Here is a 20,000-nt window from a genome sequence, read left to right on the forward strand (position 1 = left end):
TGCATGATGATGATGTTTCCTTCTCCTCCTCCTCCTCCTCCTGTTCTCCTCCTTGTCTCCCAGCCCCCCCCCCCCCCCTGTTGCGGGAGGTGGTGGGGGCGAGGGGGGGGCGCGATAGAGCGGGAGGGGGGTTGGGAGGAGGGAGAGTGGTGGATAAGGGAGAAGAGAGGCTGCCGCCTGTTTCACAAGCAAGCTGTTGCTTGCAGAGGCAAGCAGGCATGATGTGATGTGATACGTACAGAAAATTAATTAGATTCTGCGAGTGCTTTGATATTTAATGACGGCCTCCATTAAAATGGTGACCGCTGATACTGGTGTGTGTGTGTGTTATCACCATATGGCACGTGCCTGTTCCCTCCCCGTCATCCATCTATCTGGGGACAAACCTCTCTCTCTCTCTCTCTCTCTCTCTCTCTCTCTCTCTCTCTCTCTCTCTCTCTCCCCTCCCTCCCTCCCTCCCTCCCCTCTCTCTCTCTCTCTCTCTCTCTCTTCCTCTGTGTGTGTGTGTGTGTGTGTCTCTTTTCCTCTGTTTGTGTCTCTCTCTCTTTTCCTCTCTGTGTGTTTCTCTCTCTATCTCTTCCTCTGTGTGTGTGTGTGTGTGTGTGTCTTTTCCTCTGTGCGTGTTTCTTTCTCTATCTCTTTCTCTGTGTGTGTGTGTGTCTCTCTCTCTCTCTTCTTCTGTGTGTTTCTCTCTCTATCTCTTCCTCTGTGTGTGTGTCTCTATCTCTTTTCCTCTGTGTGTTTCTCTGTCTCTTCCTCTGTGTGTGTGTGTGTGTGTGTCTCTGTCTCCGTCTTTCCCTATCCCGGTCTATGTATCACTCTCTTTGTATTTCTCCGTCTGCCCCTCTCTCTGTCTGTCTGTCTGTATATCTCTCTCTCTCTCTCTCTCTCTCTCTCTCTCTCCATTTCTCTCTCTCTCTGTCTTCCTCTGTGTATGCCTCTTTGTATTTCTGTGCCCCTGTCCATGTATCACTCTCTGTTTCTGTCCTCTCGCCACCCCCTCTTCTCTCTATCTCCCACTCTCTATACTCTTTCTTCTCCGTTCCTCACCTCATCTCCCTCAACCCCCTCACCCCCCGCGCTGTATCCCCTACCAGGATGGATTACTCACAGTGCACCCATGCAGATACGCCGATTATCTCCCTGGTCCGGACGCAACAGTGGTGCGTCTGTGTTCCCTGTCAGTTGTGTTGAGCCGTTCTTCGTGTCATCTATCCTCTGCGTCCTGTCCCACCCTTCCCTCCCTCCCTCCCTCTCTCTCTCTCTCTCTCTCTCTCTCTCTCTCTCTCTCTCTCTCTCTCTCTTTCTGTCTGTCGCTCTCTCTCCCCCTTCTCTCTCCAACCTCCCTCTCTCTCTCTCTGATTCTTTCACACCCTCTCCTCTCCCCTCTGTCTCTCGCTCACACCCCTCTCCTCTCTCTCTGTCGCTCACAACCCTCTCTTCTCTCTCTCTCTCACTCACTCACTCTCCCTCTCTCTTTCTTTCTCCCCCCCCCTCTCTCTCTCTCTCTCGCTCACACCCCTCTCTCCCCCTCTGTCTCTTTCTCTCTTTCTCCCTCTCTCTCTCTCTCGTCACTCTCCTTTCTCTCTCTCTCTCTCTCTGATTGTCTCTTTCTCTCTTCCTCTCTCACACCTTTCCTTTCTCCCTCTCTCTCTCTTTCTCTGTGTCGCTCACCCCCCCCTCTCCCTCTCTCTCTCACACCCCTCTCCTCTCTCTCTCTTTCTCTCTCTCTCTCTCTCTGTCGCTCACACCCCTCTCCTCTCTCTCTCTGTCTCTCTCTGTCTCTCTCTCTCTCACTGCGTCTCTCTCTCTCTCTCTCTCTCTCTCTCTCTCTCTCTCTTAGATAAATATAATGTCTGCGGTATATTGACCTTCCTGTCTGCCAGTGTACATACTACTAATCTACCGATCCATCTGTCAGTCCCTCCATCTTCCTCTGCGTGTGTGTGTCTCTTTATCTCTGTCTGTCCCTGTCTATGTATCACTCTCTTTCCCCCTGTCTCTGTCTGTTTGTCTGCCTCTCTCTCTCTCTGTGTGTGTCTCTGTCTGTCTGTCTTCTCTCTCTCTCTCTCTGCCTACCGCTTCCGCTGTCTGTCTCTCTTTCTCTCTCTCCTGTCTCTCCCTCCCCCTTCCTCCCTCCCTCTCTCTCTCTCTCTCTCTCTCTCCTGTCTGTCTCTCCCTCTCCCTCCCTCCCTCTCTCTCTCCCTCTCTCCCCCTCTCTCTCTCTGCCTACCGCTTCAGTCTTCACCTATCCGACCCCAGTGGTGATGACCCATCAACGTTACATAACTGTGTGAGTGTGTACGTGCGCATGACTGTGAAACCTGGAATGAATGACACAGGAAACGAATGATGAGCGCCTACTATAGCCAGGTAGGCGGGTAGCCTGTTGTGCAAATGACTCCGCGTTTGCAAAGCTCTTAAGAGCTTGGTCTCCGATCAAGGATGGGCGCTGTATGAATACCCACATCATATCACCATAGACCTGAACTGATACCCAGGTAGGCAGCCTGTTGTGCACATGGCTCTGTGTTTGTAAAGCGCTCAGAGCTTGGTCCCTGACCGAGGATAGGCGCTTTATGTGTATCCATATCATATCATCATGGTTATCATGTGTGTCTGTGTGTGTGTGGTTCCAGTGGAGCTGCCTCCACAGCTGGGGGAGACGGACACCTCCAAGGTCCTCAAGCTGGACCAGGAGGACGGGGAAGACGACGACGACGATGACGACGAGGGCGAGGAGAAGGAGGAGAAGGTGAACAACCTCAACATTGAGGTGAGTTGCCGTGTGTGGGTATGTGTGTGTGAGAGAGAGAGAGAGAGAGAGAGTGTGTGTGTGTGTCTGTGTGTGTGTGTGTGTCCCAGTGTGTGCTTTTCACATTTGGTGGGCGAGGGGGGTGCGCGCGTGCATAAGTTTGTGTGGGTGTTTGTGGGTGTGTGCGCGTGCGTGGTCGTGTGTGTGTGTGTAACTTCATGGAAGATATGCATGTTGCTGTGCGTGTGGGGGGAACATCATCATCATCATCGTTCAAAAGCTGTGTGTCTGTTGTGTGAGTCAGAGGGGCACAGTTGTTATTTTGTGTTTGTTTCTGTTTTGTTTCAGTTTCTTCGCGTGTTGTTGTGTTTGTTACTGAGGCTCGCTGGATTGGATGAATCAGAGAGTGAATGATAAAGTGGGGGCGTGGCGGGGTGAGGAGGAAAGCGGATAATGAGATAAACTTTGCTGCGGATCTATCTTGCTTTGTTACGACGTGAAGAGAATTTGGGAGGGTGGGGGAGTTGTGGTAAGAAAGGAGAAAAAAAAACAGGCCCCCGCTCCCCTGCCCCCCCCTCCCCCCCCCCCCCCCCCCCCTCCTCCCCCCCCTCCTATGTAATAAACGGCAATGTATGATTATTATATCGAACGCATGCACCCGGGTGTAAACTCGCACTCGCGCTTACTGTTGTTGATATTTTCACACACACACACACACACACACACACACACACACACACACAGTGTTTGTGTGTGTGTGTGTTTAGTAAAACCCAGTGCCTGACGGATGAAACGAGTGAAGAAAAAAGAAAGAAGAAAAGGAAGGAAGGAAGAAAGAAGAAACAAGTGGAATATAAAAAAAAAAGAAAGGATAAAAAGAAGGAAGAAAGAAAGATTGAAACCAGTGAGGAAAAAAAAAGACAGAAAGAAGAAAAGGAAGGAAGAAAGAAACATGAAACCAGTGGGGGGGAATGGAGGGGGGGGTGTGAGAGAAAGAATAAAAAGAAGGGAGAAAGGAAGAAAGAATGAATAATAAGAGAGAAAGATGGAATAAAAAGAAAGGTGGAATAAAAGGAGCAAACAAGAAACTACTTCTTCTTCGTTCGTGGGCTGCAACTCCCACGTTCACTCGTGTGTACACGAGTGGGCTTTTACGTATATGACCGTTTGTACCCCGCCATGTAGGCAGCCATACTCAGCTTCCGGGGATGTGCATGCTGGGTATGTTCTTGTATCCATAAGCACCGAACGCTGGCATGGATTACAGGATCTTTAACGTGCGTATTTGAGCTTCTGCTTGCGTATACACACGAAGGCGGTTCAGCGCGAGTAGGTCTGCACATATTGTCGACCTGGAAGATCGGAAAAAAAATCTCCATCCTTTACCCACCAGGCGCCGTTACCGAGATTCGAAGCCGGGACCCTGAGATTGGAAGTCCAACGCTTTGACCGGTTGCTCGGCTATTGCGCCCGTCAGCCAAGAACTAAAAGCCCAGTGCATGCACTCAGTGCCTTGTTGTCAAGCCTTGAGGGCCGAGGTTCTTCCTGTGCCGATGTCAGCGTTAGCCGCCCGCCCGTTGTTGCCTCATCACTTGAGTTGATCACTCTACACTGCTTCACATCACTTACGTCTGTGTGTGTGTGTGTGTCTGTCTGTCTGTCGGTCGGTCGGTCGGTGTGTGTGCATGTGTGTGTGTGTGTGTGTGTCTGTCTGTCTGTCTCTCTCTCTCTGTCTCTCTCTCTCCTCATCTCTCTCTCTCCCCTCTCTCCCCTCTCTCTCTCTGACTCCGCCCCCCCCCCCCCCCATACCTTTCTCTCTCTCCCTCTCTCTCCCCCCCCCCTCTCTCTCTCTCTGTCTCCCTCTCTCTCCCTCTCTCTTCCCCCTCTCTCTCTCCCCCTCTCTCCCCTCTCTCTCTCCCTCTCTCTCCCCCCCCTCTCTCTCTCTCTGTCTCCCTCTCTCTCCCTCTCTCTTCCCCCTCTCTCTCTCCCCCTCTCTCCCTCTCTCTCTTCCCCCCCTCTCTCTCTGACTGCCCCACATACCTCTCTCTCTCTCACTTTCTCTCTCTCTTCCCCCCTCTCTCCCCTCTCTCTCCCTCCTCTCTTTCTTTCCCCCTCTCTCTGACTCTGCCCCCCATACCTCTCTCTCCTCTCTCTCTTTCTGACTCTGCCCTCCTCTCTCTCTCTCTCTCCCCCTCTCTCTTTCTCTCTCCCTCCCTCCCTCTCTCCCTCCCTCTCCACTAAAAAAAACACGTTCAGTTGTACCCCCTCGCCCCTCGCTCTCTCTCTCTCTCTCTCTCTCTCTCTCTCTCTCTCTCTCTCTCTCTCTCTTTGCGCGCACGCGCGGGCCTGTGTCTGTATTTGTGTGTGTGGCCACTGTCCTTTGGGTAATAATGTTGATGGTCCCAATCATGATATGAAGGTTAGAAAGAAGAAAAAAAAAGTGAGAAAGAAAAGAAAAAAGTACCAATAGGGGTTATGGCGTGCTGCCGTTGCCAAAAAAAAAGGGTTGGGAAGGAGAAGGGGGTGTGGGGCGGGGGATGGGGCTGCAGGGGGTGGGGGAGGGGAGTGAGCAACCTGAAAAGGTGTTTTGAATGTGTCAACTCATTTTTTGTTTGTTTGTTTTGTTTTGTTTTTGTAGCGATTGTGTCATTTTCTCGGTTTCCAACGGGTGTGTAAAATGATTATTACTACACTACAAGTCTTCTGCCATCCATGTCTTTTTATTCCATGATTTTATTTTGTTTTATTTTAATTTCATATACAAACGCCCCGAGTGGGCTTTTTGCGGTGCTGGAGAAAAAAAAGGATTTTATTTTTAAAGAACTCTTCAGTGATTGAAGCCTGGCTTCGGAAAGTGGGTACACTTGGAGATTGGTTGTTTCCCCTGATTTGTACACTGTTGTTTCCCTTGATTTGTACACTATTGTTTCCCTTGATTTATACCGATTTGTACACTGTTGTTTCCCCTGATTTGTACACTGTTGTTTCCCCTGATTTGTACACTGTTGTTTCCCCTGATTTGTACACTGTTGTTTCCCTTGATTTGTACACTGTTGTTTCCCTTGATTTGTACACTGTTGTTTCCCCCTGATTTGTACACTGTTGTTTCCCCTGATTTGTACACTGTTGTTTCCCCCTGATTTGTACACTGTTGTTTCCCCTGATTTGTACACTGTTGTTTCCCCTGATTTGTACGCTGTTGTTTCCCCTGATTTGTACACTGTTGTTTCCCCTGATTTGTACACTGTTGTTTCCCTTGATTTGTACACTGTTGTTTCCCCTGATTTGTACACTGTTGTTTCCCTTGGTTTGTACACTGTTGCTTCCCCTGGTTTGTACACTGTTGTTTCCCCTGGTTTGTACACTGTTGTTTCCCCTGATTTGTACACTGTTGTTTCCCTCTGATTTGTACACTGTTGTTTCCTCTGATTTGTACGCTGTTGTTTCCTCTGATTTGTACGCTGTTGTTTCCCTCTGATTTGTACGCTGTTGTTTCCTCTGATTTGTACACTGTTGTTTCCCCTGATTTGTACACTGTTGTTTCCCCTGGTTTGTACACTGTTGTTTCCCTCTGATTTGTACACTGTTGTTTCCCCCTGATTTGTACACTGTTGTTTCCCCTGGTTTGTACACTGTTGTTTCCCCTGATTTGTACACTGTTGTTTCCCCTGGTTTGTACACTGTTGTTTCCTCTGGTTTGTACGCTGTTGTTTCCCCTGGTTTGTACACTGTTGTTTCCTCTGGTTTGTACACTGTTGTTTCCCCTGGTTTGTACACTGTTGTTTCCTTTGATTTGTACAAACGTATCAGTCAACATTGTTATGATGGCGTGGGCAAGGGGGAAAAGATTCCTCCGGTTGGTGGATGATGGCGGTTGCATTACCCACCTCCATCCATACTCTCTCTCTCTCTCTCTCTCTCTCTCTCTCTCTCTCTCTCTCTCTCTCTCTCCCTCTCTCTCTCCCCTCTCTCTCTCTTTCCTTCTCTTTCCCTCCCTCCCTCTCTCTCTATCACTCTCCCCCCCCTCTCTCTCTGTCTCTCTCTCTCTTTTTCCCGCGTCTCATCGTACATTATACATGTATTAAGTATTCAGTATAACTACATTTATATGCGTACATGTTTGTGTGTCTCTTAGAACAACGGCAGATGTGTAAGTCGGCCAAAGTGCTAATATCTTCACCGTTGGAAAATAAAGATTCATTCATTCATTCTCATCAGTTCGTCCTCCCCTACTCGCACTCCCCTTCCATCCATAAGTCTGTTGCCGATGCCATGCACTGCTTCTCGCTCCCTCATCTTCACTGCTCACATCACCACTATAGTTCTGTTCCCCTACTCTCCCTTCCTCCGCCCCCCACCCCCACACCCTCCCATCCCCCCACCCCCCTTCTTGCCGCTTTGACATTCCCCGCCACCACCACCACCATCCGCCCCCTTCCCCCCCATCCCTTTCCCTACCGCTTCCTCCCATCCCTCCTTTTATCCTTCCTTCCCTGATGGATGAACGGTTCTTGTGCCCTTCTTGTCCCCCCAGGGTGTCTTTTGCGACATGGCATTGATCCGTCCGGCCGTCGCAGTGTGTGTGTGTATGTGCGTGCGTGTTTATGTGTGTGTGTGTATGTGCGTGCGTGTTTGTGTGTGTGTGTGTGTGTGTAAGTGTGTGTGTGTGTCTATGCGCGCGCGCATGCGTGTCGGGAAGAACGAGAAGGAAAGGCTGGTGGTTGTGGGAGGGAGAAGAGGTGTCTACAAGTGATGCAGGGGAAAAAAAAGGAAAAGTAGGGAGGGGGGTGTGTGGGGGGGAGGGGGGGGTGGGGGATGAGTCTGGCAAGACATGGTAAATATGGAATGATATGGAAGAGTTAGCTGTATTTTGATGTTTTGGTGTGTGGGTGAATGGGAAAGGGAAGGAGGGGGGGGGGGTTGGTAAAGTCATGGTGTCTGTCACTACACCCAGTCTCTCTCTCTCCCTCTCTCCCTCTCTCTCTCTCTCTCTCTCGCGGATGAGATGATAAACCGATGTCCCGTATGCAGCATGCACTTAGCGCACGTTAAAAAGAACCGGTGGCTACCCCAAGGCAACAAGAAGGTTGTCTATGGCAGCAATCAGTAGAAAAATCGACTTTGGTATAAAAAAAAAAAAAATACACACACACACACACACACACACACACATATATATATATATATATATATTTACAGACAGGAAAAAGAAAAAAAAGAAAATATTATAGGTGCCGCTGCACTTGTGGGAACTGACGCGCTGTCGACTTAGCAGCTCGAATTTCACACAGAGAAATCTGTTGTGACCAAAAAAAAAAGAAAAAAGAAAAAGAAAGAAAAAAAAAAGGATACGTTACAATACATGCAATACTATGCTGTACTATACAATGCAATAAAGTCCTCAGCACTGTCCACCACTTATGTTTTTTTTCCTGTTACCTTTTGGTGGAGTTGGTTTCTGTTTTGTTTGTTTCCGTTTTGCCGGGAGCCGCCCCACTTTGTTGTTTGTTTTCCAGTATTAGCAGTCATGTGTGTGTGTGTGTGTCTTTGTGTGTGGGGGGTGTACTCTCTCTTCGCTACATAGATCTGGTGATGTTGGTTTTTGTTTCTTTGTTGTTGTTGTTGTTTTTTTGCCGGGAGCCGCCCCTCTTTGTTGCATTGTTTTCCAGTGGTAGTTGTGAATGTGTGTGTGTATGTGCGTGTGTGCGTATGTGTATGTATGTGTGTGTGAGTGTCTATGTGTCTGTGTGCGTGTGTGTGTGAGAGTGTCTATGTGTCCGTGTGAGTGTGTGTGTGTGTGTGTGTGTATGTGTGCGCGCGCGCGCATGTGTCTGTGTGTGACTGTCCCCACTCCCATGAAACAAGTCTGTGAGACAGTGTCTCCTCCGTATGTGTGTGTGTGTGTGTGTGTGTCTGTATATGCATGTGTGTGCGTGCGGATGTATGCGTGTGTGTGTGTGTGTGTGTGTCGGTGTCGGTGTCACTCACGCACTTACTCACTCACTCACACAACTGCTGTGGCTACAGACCGTCCAGGATTGCAGACGGAGACAGAACACGCCAGGCGTCGGGCTCGTCCTATTTCCTTGCCTTCCGCTCTCTCCGATTCTCAAGTGTTCTCTAAGTCTGTCTGTCTGCCTTTGCCTGTCTGTTGGTTTGTCTGTGTCTGCCGGTCCCCCCCCCCCTCTCTCTCTCTCTCTCTCTCTCCCTCCCTCTCTGTGTCTCACTCTCTCGCTCTCATACCTCAGTCTCTTCTTTTTCTTTTTTTCTTTTTCTTTTTCTTTTTTTCTTTCGAACCTAAAATTAAGATTAAAGAGAGAGAGAGAGAGTGAAACGTTGATTCCCAAGGCGGAGACAGTATGTTCACTGACGGAGGGAGAGAGGTGGGGGCGGCATTGAGACCAGTGGCCTTGTCCATTGATTGTCCCCCTTGCTACCACCCCTACCCAGTCACCCACCCGCAATTATTACCGCCCTGCCTTCACTGTCCGCACGCGCGCGCGCGCGCGCGCACACACACACACACACACACACACACACACACACACACACCACGGTGCTGCACATTACTGTGTCCCACCCCGCCCCCACCCCAACCCACCTTGTTTTAAACCCCGGGCAGAAGTAGAACCTCGTAGTTTCGAGTCACCACCACTACCACTTTCTTACTATTGGTTCCTTGTACGTCTGGTCTGCACGGTATGGGTAACCGTTAGCGTCCGGATTTCAAGAGGGTTTTTTGGTTGTATTTGTATTTGTATTTCTTTTTATCACAACAGATTTCTCTGTGTGAAATTCGGGCTGCCCTCCTCAAGGAGAGCGCGTCGCTACACTACAGCGTCACCCTTTTTTCTTTTTCTTTTTTTTTCTTTTTTTCCTGCCTGCAGTTTTATTTGTTTTTCCTGTCGAAGTGGATTTTTCTACAGAATTTTGCCAGGAGCAACCCTTTTGTTGCCGTGGGTTCTTTTCCGTGCGCTGAGTGCATGCTGCACACGGGACCCCGGGTTATCGTCTCATCCGAATGACTAGCGTCCAGACCACCACTCAAGGTCTAGTGGAGCGGGAGAAAATATCGGCGGCTGAGCCGTGATTCGAACCAGCGCGCTCAGATTCTCTCGCTTCCTAGGCGGACGCGTTACCTCCAGGCCATCACTCCACTTTAAACCGTTAGGACTGGAGGAAAAAAGGTTGCGTTTCGATTCATTACTAAGGTCCAAACAGGAGACTTGCTGGGTTATATTGAAATATTTTTTTTAATTAAAATATAAATAAATAAATAATAATAATAATAATACAAAAAAGAAAGAAAAAGACTCAACAAACTGAAGTAGTAATTATTGTTGTTTTGGTTTATTCAACCAAAGCGATATTCACCTGCAAGTGTCTGCACCTTTTTTTTCCCCCACACATTGTCGACGACTTTCGTTTTGAGCGCGTCTGTTGATTCCGTTGAAGAGATCCCAGAGGAAAGGTGGACATTTCGTTTTCCGAGTCTTCATCATCCTCATCCTTTTTTCTTATTGAAAATCATCGTCATTTCTGACCTTTTCTTCTTCTTCTTCTTCTTCTTCTTCTTATTATTATTATTATTATTATTATTATTACTTTGTTACTGTTAATGGACAATTCCAGTTATTCTTCTCACCCTTCGTTCTTACTCTTTCTTTCTTTTTTTTTTTTTTTTTTTTCTTTTTTTCCCATGATTTGTGCCGTTAAAAGGGCACAATTGGAAAAAGGCCTTTACTGTGCCTTATTCTTTACCCATTAAAGATTCAGTCAGTCATTAATCAATCTCCTCCTCCTCCTCCTCCTCCTCCTCCTCCTCCTCCTCCTTCTTCTTCTTCTTCTTCTTCTTCTTCTTCTTCATCTCCACATCGCCATCCGTCCTACATCGTCAGCATTATCATCGTCATCATCATCACCATCATCATAATGAAAAAATGCACGGTCTCAGTTTTGTCGACTGCTATCATTTTCATTGTATTATCCATTGAAAAATGACTATGGAAACAAAAATGCTAGAAAAGTTGTTTTTGTTTTGTTTTTTTAATGAATTAATGATAATATGAAAAAATGTTTAAAACAGATGTGAAAAGATGCCCAGTAGTCTTGAATTTTAATAAAAACCCAACGAGAGAATGTCCCTGGGTCAGACTTGTCGGGCAGGGTGTTGGTTGTTCCAACAGTGGCGTTCGTTGGCTACTCTCTCTCTCTCTCTCTCTCTCTCTCTCTCTCTCTCTCTCTCTCTCGCCCGTCCCCCCCCCACCCCCACCCCCACCCCCAGCCCTCCCCAGCATTGCTTCCTGTTCCGGATTCCTCGACAGTGGGGGCACCATCTTCCAGCTCTGTGTGAGGGGAATTCCGGACAGTGCCGCAAAGTGTCTGCCAATTTGTTCCAGCCTTTGCTCCCTGGCTCTCTGTCTGGTGGAACTGGTGCTGCTCGTGCCGGTAAGGTGGTGGGCTTTCTATTCATTCTCTCCGCTTCTGGTTATGGTTGGGTTTTTTTCCCCTGTTTGTTTTGGTTTTAGTTTCATTTATACACACACAAGCACGCGCGCGCGCACGCACACACGCGCGCACGCACACACACACACACACACACACACACACACACACACACACACACACGCAGCCCCACCCTCTGGGAGTATAGTAAGTGCACTCCCTCCATGTTGGTGGGGTAGTGTTCGACATCCGGTACTGTGGCAGAGACAATGGGTTTGCAGCCTGTTCGGTTCCAGACGTCGGTTCTGCAGTGGTTCTGATAGTGGTGGTGCTGGTGGTGGTTTGTGTGTCCCTTGAGTTCTCGAGAGCGTCTGGCAGTGTCGCAGACTGTCCGCTTGTTTTTGTTTTGTTTTTTGGTTGGTTATTTTGTTGTTTTTGTGTGTGATGTTTTATTCATAAAAGTGTGTCTGTCTGTCAGTCGTGTGTGTGTGTGTGTGTCTTGTGTGTCTGTGTGTGTGCGTGCGTGTGTGTGTATGACCGTTTCTCTCTGAAGCCATGTGCAGTGACCCAGTGATTATGCATGTTGTCGCGAAGTTCCGGTTTTAACGCTTTGAATGCGTGTGTTTGCTGTACTTCTGTTGTCTTTGTTCTTGTTATGTTGTTGATGATGATGACTATGATGTTGATGACGATGATGTTGATGATGATGATGATGTTGTTGTTGTTGTAGTAGTTGTTTTTATACGAATGACACTGTGTGACAACATCCAGTATACATTATTTTGTAGCCGTGTCCGCGCGTAAAACAACGGCAGGTCCTGACAGGTCCGCAAAGCTCTGTGTGCGTGAGTTGTCAGGCTGTAGGTTAAGTTATGGTCTTCGTCCTGCCAGACAGACAGTTCCCAGGAGTGAGGGAGGGGTGGGGGGTGAGGTGGGGGGGGGGTGGAGACGCGAGTGGAATGCGTGGTAGCCGTGTGGTCGATTCCAGTGATTGATTTTAATCCTCGCTGCTGGCAGGCGTGTTTTGGTTGCGTGTGTGTGTGTGCGCGCGCGCGCGTGTGTGTGTGTGTGTCACTGTGTGTGTGTGTCACTCTGTGTGTGTGTTTGTGTGCGTGTATATATGCGCGTGTGTGTGGGTGTGCGTGCGTGTGTTTGCGAAGAGACAGACAGATAGACAGAGAGAGAGTTTTGATTCACGGGCAGAATAGTTTCCACGGGTCGATTTTAATCCTTGCAGCTGCTGCTGCTGCTGTTGATGTTGATGTGTGCGCGCTCGCTCTCACGTGCGCGCGGAGAAAGAGAGGGAGATGAGGGGGAGAGACAGACAGACGGACGGACAGACGGATTCAATTATTACCAAATCCCCCGTCAAGTTTACCTCCGCAGTTGAAAACAGGAAACGTTTTTTCCGATGCCACCACCATCACATCAAGACTTGAGTAGCACCGCAGTATAGTTTTTGATTCAGATCAGCCCCTTCCCCCCCCCCCCTCCCCCGCCCCTCCTCCACGTAACAATTGAAGATAAATGAACAACAACAACGTCAGCAATAATTATAATAATAGCAATGCAGACAGATGGTAAAAATTCCTTATGTAGCAGCACAGTCACCATAGAACATTTTTTTTTCTATACGATTTGATATACGCAGCTGTCGTCAATAGCAGGCGTGAACGTGGAAAACAGCTGGAGACTTTGTATCCCACCAAACTGTGCGTTCATCCAGAGGGTTTTCATGAAAACGTTACCAGACCTTATTACCTAGGTCTGAAGTAAAGAATGAATGGAATTGAGGCGTAAACTGGGCTTGGGGGGGGGGGGGGGAGTCCCTGCCGGGGTTTATTTCTCTGCACCTCTTATACTTCTAATCCAGTGTTTCTCCGGTGGTCAAGATTAACAAATAGTAAAGAGTGGTAACTCTCTCCATTCACAAGGTACTACAACTTCAATCAAGTCAGTGCTGCTGACCGGTGGTCAAGGTTTGAGGCCTCGTGTCAGCATAGTGTCGTGTGCTTTTGGGAGAGACACTTTACTCCGACGAGTCTCCTCACTCTACCCGGGGTTGGGTGGGTACCTGACTTTTATTGAGGAAGGTTCAAAGCGATGAACGGTGAGGAAAGGACACCGGCTTCTTTTGTCAATCCCAAGACATCATCTCATCTCATCTATCCCTTGACCCGTGGGTGGGTCGTTGGGGCACCATGGATGACTGCCTGGTCAGCTCGCGCCACCTGCCTCGGTCCTCAGCGGCCCTTTGAGTTGTGGCAAATGGCAGGCCCGTCCACTCTTTGATGTTGTCCTCCCACCGCTTTCTCTGTCTGCCTCTCTTCCTCCTTCCTTGTACGGTACCCTGCAGGATGGTCTTGGCTAGGCCGTCTGATCGTGTGACGTGTCCATACCAGCGGAGCTTGCGTTCCTTCACTGTGGTTAGCAGGTCTTTGAATGGGCCAATGGCGTTTTGGACTCTTCTTTTCACTTCCTCATTTGTGATGTGGTCTTTGTATGAAATGTTCAGGATCTTGCGGAAGCATCTCATTTCCAGGGCCTGGATTCTTCTCTGGAGTTCTGCAGTGAGGGTCCAGGATTCGCAAGCGTATAGAAATATTGAGAAGATGAGGGAGCGCATTAGTCTGATTTTGGACGAGAGGGAGATCTTTTTGTCCTTCCATATAGTCTTCAATCGACTCAGTGCGGCAGTAGTCTGCGCGATTCTGGACAGGACCTCTGGTTTCGAACCCTCGTCTGACCCAAGACAACGGTGAATAAAATTTTACGAAAATTTTCACTGCCCTGATATGGTCGTGAAAGTCTGTGGTACCTTTAATATTCAAGTTAACTTGCTGTGTTATTACCTGTATGGGTAGCTCAAACAGCAGTGGCGTAAATTATGTGTCTTTGTCTTACTGTGCGTCGCTATTACCGCTTCTTGTGCTGTCTCGAAGTGAAAATGCATCATCCCCTTGACGTTAACTGTGGTGGGGTTGCTGTTTTGTGCGTGTGTGTGTGTGTGTGTGTTTCGTTTTACCCTGAGCTCCCGGCTTAAGACTCGTGGGAGGGTGTTTGGACAGTAATGATAATATCCCCACCTTCTGAAACAACACGCCAATCGTTCTCTTTTTTTTCTATTTTCTTTCTCTTTTTTTTCTTTTTTTTTAATATGTTGGTGGTGGTGATGACAGTGGCGTTTCCTCCTTTTTTTTTTCTACTTCTGTCTGTTCTGTTGCTGTCACTCATTCGCTTTCTTTTTTCTGTCTTTTCTCTCCTTTCGTCTTTCATTCATTCTTTCTTTCTTCTTTCTTTTTTTTTTTTTCGTATTTTTTCTTTTGTGTATTTTTTTTATTGTATATCCCCAGTGTCTTTTTTTTTCTTTTTTTTCTTTTTTTCCTCTTTTTTTTATATCCCCAGTGTCTCCCTTGATTGTATATGTATCCTGAATGTCTCCCTCAACAACTTTTTTTTTTTTTTAATGTTTGTTCCATTGCTTTACTCTAATAAATGGATGGTGAGGAACAGTACGCTCTGGGATGGGTCAGTACTAGCTGCCCGTATCTTGTATGAACGCTCTTTTCTTTTTCTTTTCCTTTTCCGTTTAACTCATGTGTCTAATTTGTATTTCTAAATCACCCTATACTAGTTCAGTTTATAAAGTAACTGTTATACTTCTCTGAGAAAACTCCGCCCTGACATGGCCCCTGTGTGGGTGGGCTGGTGTGTGAGCAACATGATTCGAGTCCTCTGGGAAAGCATGGGTGTTGGTGGTACACTGCTCTAGCGGTGTATTCCTGATTGCCCCAGAGCATTTGTGGGAGTATTTACGTTTTCTACGGATTTCCGTATTGGTATTTTGGCGATCTCTCTCTCTCTCTCTCTCTCTCTCTCTCTCTCTCTCTCTCTCTCTCTCTCTCTCTCTCTCTCTCTGTGCCTTATTTCATTTTGTTTGACAAAAAGACACACGCTTCTGGTTAGTCAGCGATTCCTGTATATAGCTGCAACCGTTTCAGTGTAACGAAAATCAGTGACCGGAGCAGTAAATAGAAAATTGAAATGTATATATATATATATATATTTCAACATTAACATTAATCTTTAAGGAATCAGATCAGAACGACATAGGAAATGATACCCATACCAAAAGCTTGGTGGACACGACTCGTGAATCTCTTCTCTTTTTCTTTTACTTTTTTTTTTTTTAGCTTTATTTGTATAATTTGCTGGTTATCCAAAGGAAATATGATTCTAGAAACCTTGTGTGTGTGACTCTGTCCAGATGCCAGTATTGTTTACTCTTGTATGTGTAGTGAAGATTTCTTCTCTCTCTCTCTCTCTCTCTCTCTCTCTCTCTCTCTCTCTCTCTCTCTCTCTCTCTTGTTGTTGTACATCGCTCCTTGCTGTTTGGATTACCTTGGTGACGTGGTTATACTTTTTTGTTCTTCATGTGTGTGCATTGAAAATGAAACTGATCTTCAGGGTTTCCCCTCGTCCCCCGCCCGCCGAACTACGGGTTCCTCGGTTTCCTCATGCAAAACAGGAAGCGTTTCCGCTGCTGGCTGTTTTCGGTTGGTGCACACAGCGCGTGATAGTTCTGACATGGAGATGCGTATCGATGAGTCACAGTGTCCGCCTCTGGCTCTTGTCCCGGCCCTTCAAACAGGCCTGTTGCGATGGATGGAGTACGGTTGCTTGTTATTCGAACTCGGACCTCGACAGAATGTGTGTGTGTGTGTGTGTGTGTGGAAGGGGTCAGGTAGAGAGGAAGAGGTGGATGGGTTGAGGGTGTGTGTGGGGGGGGGGAGGAGGGGATAGTGGGGGTGGGGGGGGGGTCATGACGACGATAGGATCAGCGTTTTTATCTTCAGGGTGATGTTTTGTTGCCAGCTCAGAGTTGGCCTCCATGTTAACAGCATGGCTGAATGACTGGCCGACACCCACAACGAAACTGACAGAAGCAGGTTATTGTGGGTTCTGGGATGGGGGGCTGGGGGGGGGGGGGGGGGTAGGAAAGCAATCATACTGTTTTGCAGATTCACGCGCGTTCTAAAAGTCATCCGAAAACCAGCTTGGATATGAAAAGTAATTAATCAATCAGTCAATAATAAAACAAGCATACAAATAAACAGATCACCAACAGCGGACAGTACTTCTCAAAAGCGGATAAAATTTAGAATGGACATGTGCTGTTTCTAAAACATGTCATTGCACGCGCCGAGAGAGGACACGATTGTGGTTTCGCTGCCGTCCTTGATAGTCCGTCCACCTTCTGTCAGGTTGACAGTGGAAGATGATGACGCTTTCCAGGGTCACAGATATAGTCCACTCAAGTATTAGAGGGATGGATGGATAGATAGATGGATGAATGGATGGATGGGTGGATAGATATGGATTTTTCCACAGGCACTTTTGTTTAGGCTCTTTGATATGGACAGATAGCCAGATGGATAGATAGATACGGATTTCTCTGCAGGCTCTTTGGTTGAGGCTCTTTGATATGGACAGATAGTTAGATAGATAGATAGATAGATATGGATTTTTCTACGGGCAATTTGGTTGAGACTCTTTGATATGGGCAGATAGATAGATAGATATACACGGATTTCTCTACAGGCTCTTTGTTTGAGGCTTTTTGATATGGACAGATAGCTAGATGAATGGATGGATAGATAGATAGATATACACGGATTTCTCTACAGGCTCTTTGTTTGAGGCTTTTTGATATGGACAGGTAGCTAGATGAATGGATGGATATATAGATAGATATACACGGATTTCTCTACAGGCTCTTTGTTTGAGGCTTTTTGATATGGACAGATAGCTAGATGAATGGATGGATAGATAGATAGATATACACGGATTTCTCTACAGGCTCTTTGATTGAGGCTCTTTGATATGGACAGATAGCTAGATGAATGGATAGATAGATAGATAGATAGACACGCATATCTCTGTAGGCTCTTTGGTTTAGGCTCTTTGATATGGACAGATAGCTAGATGGATGGATGGATAGATAGATAGATAGATAGATACGGATTCCTCTACAGGCTCTTTGGTGTATACTGAGACGGGTTCGGTGGACAGGCCACGACTGCCACACAGTAAACAGTTTTCAGGTCGTCTTGCTTTCTTCGTCACCGTGCTGTGGCAGTTCTGAATAAAGTTCACTTTCACTTTCACTTTCACAAGGAGGCGTCACCGAGATCGGAAAAGAAAAACTCCGCAATACACCACATCTGCTGGGCAGATGCCTGACCAGCACCATAAACCCATCGCGGTTATTCAGGTCTGGAACCCGTGCTCAGTATTTATGTGCCTGTCAGAGTGGATTTTAATCGACAGAATATTGTCAGAGGACAGTTCTTTTATGTTGCCATGGGTTCATTTTCCGTTAGCTAAGTGCGTGCTTTTTAACCGTCTCATCCGAATGACCAGACGCTCAGGTTGATTTTCCAGTCAAACTTGGAAGATAGGGCGAGGCCGGGATTCGAACCCAGATCTTCACAGACAACGTATAGACCGTCAGTGGGGCTAGCTGGAGAGGAAGAGAGACAGAGAAGGGGAGGGAGTTAAAGAGGGGGGGGGGGGGTGAGGGGGGTTGGGAGATGGACAGACAGAATGTTGAAGATATAATTTGTTGCTCCTGTATCGCCCCATACCTTCTTTTTCTCCTTTCTCCCAGTCTGTCTCTTTCTGTCTGAGCGTCTGTTTGCCCCCACCCCCACTCCCCTATCCCTCTCTCTCTCTCTCTCTTTCTCAGTTTATGTCTGTCTGTCCGTCTGTCTATCAGTCTGTCTGTCTGTCTACCTCTGTCCGTTCCACCCTTCGCTCTGTCCGAGGCAGTGGTGTAATAATATAAGGGTATAGTATAGCACTCCTGGGCGATTTGCAGTGTTGACACGTCAGCTGAAGGATGGAGGAGGGCGGGGTAAGGGGGTGGGGGGCCAATGGGGAGGCAGACAGGGATGGTGGATGAGGATGGGGGTGGGGGTGGTATTATGCGCCGGCGTGGTGTCTGTCAGTAAATCCTCTTCATCACCCGTTCCGGCGCTTCTGCCTCTGCTGGAACCGGGGAAAGGGGGTTTAGTTGTGGTGTATGGGGGGGACGGGGCGGGCCATATAGCAAATCCATTTAATCGTCAGGGGTGTTGCGGTTCGGGGTGGAGAGGTAGAGAGAGTAGGTGGTGGTGAAGGTGGTGGAGGGGAGTGATCAATGCCAGGCCATGGTCTGCTGCCAGCACAGGGAGAGAAGGGGGGGGGGGAGGAGAAAGAGAGATGGGATGGGGGTCAGAGAGATAGAGGAATGAAGGAAGAGGGAGGTCTGTTTTGGATGGAATTGATGTGTGTGTGTGTGTGTGTGTGTGTGTGTGTGTGCATTTGCTGGAATGTGTCTCTGTGTGTGCGTGTGTGTCTGTGTGTGTGATAGGGAGGGGATTTTCTGTAACACAGTTGGGTTTTTTGTTGTTGTTGTTGTTGTTGTTTTGTTTTTAGCAGTGCTTAACTTGAGTAATAGCATGTTAATAATGATTCTGTGAGTTAGTTCCATTGTTGGTTCGTTGGGTGCTCGCTCGTCTGTCCTGAAGAAGAATGGTGTGGAGGAGGGAGATTGTACCTTTGGCCCTTTCCTTCGTCTGAATCCAACAGAATATCTATACTATTTTGTTGACTCGTTTGTTTGTTTGTTTTCTTTTTTGTTTGTCAGTTCTTTTTAAGTGTTTATTCATTCTTCACATGTTTATTAATTTTCAGTTTGTATTAATTGTACTTTGTGTGTGTTTTGATTATTTAGATATATGTTCTTGTAAATGTACAACCGCTGAATGAAAAGTAAGATATATCGCACGACTTTTTTTTTTTTTTTTTTTTTTTTTTTTTTTGTCGTCGTCGTCGATGATAGGTTAACTATATTATAGGCCCTTTTTTTAACCCAGCTGTTTAATTAGAATCATTAATTCAGTCATTCATTTACTCACTCATCCAATATTTACTCCTTCATTCATTGGAAGTTGCACACACCTCTCTTACAACATTATGACAGACATTTAGAGAAAGCTGAAGTCGAGCAAGGCATAGTTGTAGAAAAAAAAAAGTTCTAGGTGTAAAGGTACAGAATGAAACTGAATGATAAGAGAAATGGACGTAGAAACGTTGCTACGGAAGTGAGTGGAAGAGGAGAGAGGGGGGGGGGGAGATTGAGAGAGGGGGAGAGAGAGAGAGAGAACTCAGATATCAAAACGTTGTTGTTGTTTTTTTCAAGGATTAATATTTTAGACATGGCCTATTCTTCCAATATGTCCATGCTAATATACATCACTTACAATAGCACAGACATACTAGGAGTAGAAGAAGAGGAGAGAAAGAGAGAGAATCATTCTCGTGTATGTTGTGGGCCGGATTAAAGTGACCTTTGGCACTAATTGGAGAGGGTGGTTGGGGGGGGGGGCAGTATATGGCTGGCACGCAAATCAACGTGGAAGTATTTTGTCTTCTTTCCCTGGTATTAGTTATTGATTGATTAATCATTTTGCTGCCGACAGTGTAAGATGCATGTAACTGACAGGTTTCCAGCACGCAGTGAGTCGTGCTTGTTGTCGCACACATGGACGCGTACTGGACCATTTTGTTAGCGGCATTCCTTTCTGGTGTAAGATTCTGTGTTGTGTCAGCCAGTACGGGAGAATGAGGAATGGGCTAGGGAGGAAGGGGGGGGGGGGGGGTCGTTTTGTTCTCACCACGCATGGCTGTTGGCACAAAACTGAAAGGGCGGTGTTTTCATGGCCTCAATTACGGTCATTGACATTTATCGATTCTT

The 20,000-nt window shown here is 47.2% G+C and overlaps 1 protein-coding gene across 5 annotated transcripts in view; it reads left to right on the top strand.

Moving 5' to 3' along the window:
• LOC143286177 (uncharacterized) overlaps nucleotides 1-20,000 on the top strand; it is a 180,234-nt gene that overhangs the window by 140,209 nt on the left and 20,025 nt on the right. For all 5 annotated transcript variants that reach the window (XM_076593795.1, XM_076593796.1, XM_076593797.1 and 2 more), the window contains one exon: nucleotides 2,640-2,776. In XM_076593795.1, coding sequence (XP_076449910.1) covers nucleotides 2,640-2,776 — 137 coding nt within the window. The remainder of the gene's footprint in view (nucleotides 1-2,639; nucleotides 2,777-20,000) is intronic.

The sequence above is a fragment of the Babylonia areolata genome, chromosome 9 (genome assembly GCF_041734735.1).
Source record: "Babylonia areolata isolate BAREFJ2019XMU chromosome 9, ASM4173473v1, whole genome shotgun sequence".
NCBI classification, from domain to species: Eukaryota; Metazoa; Mollusca; class Gastropoda; order Neogastropoda; family Buccinidae; genus Babylonia; species Babylonia areolata.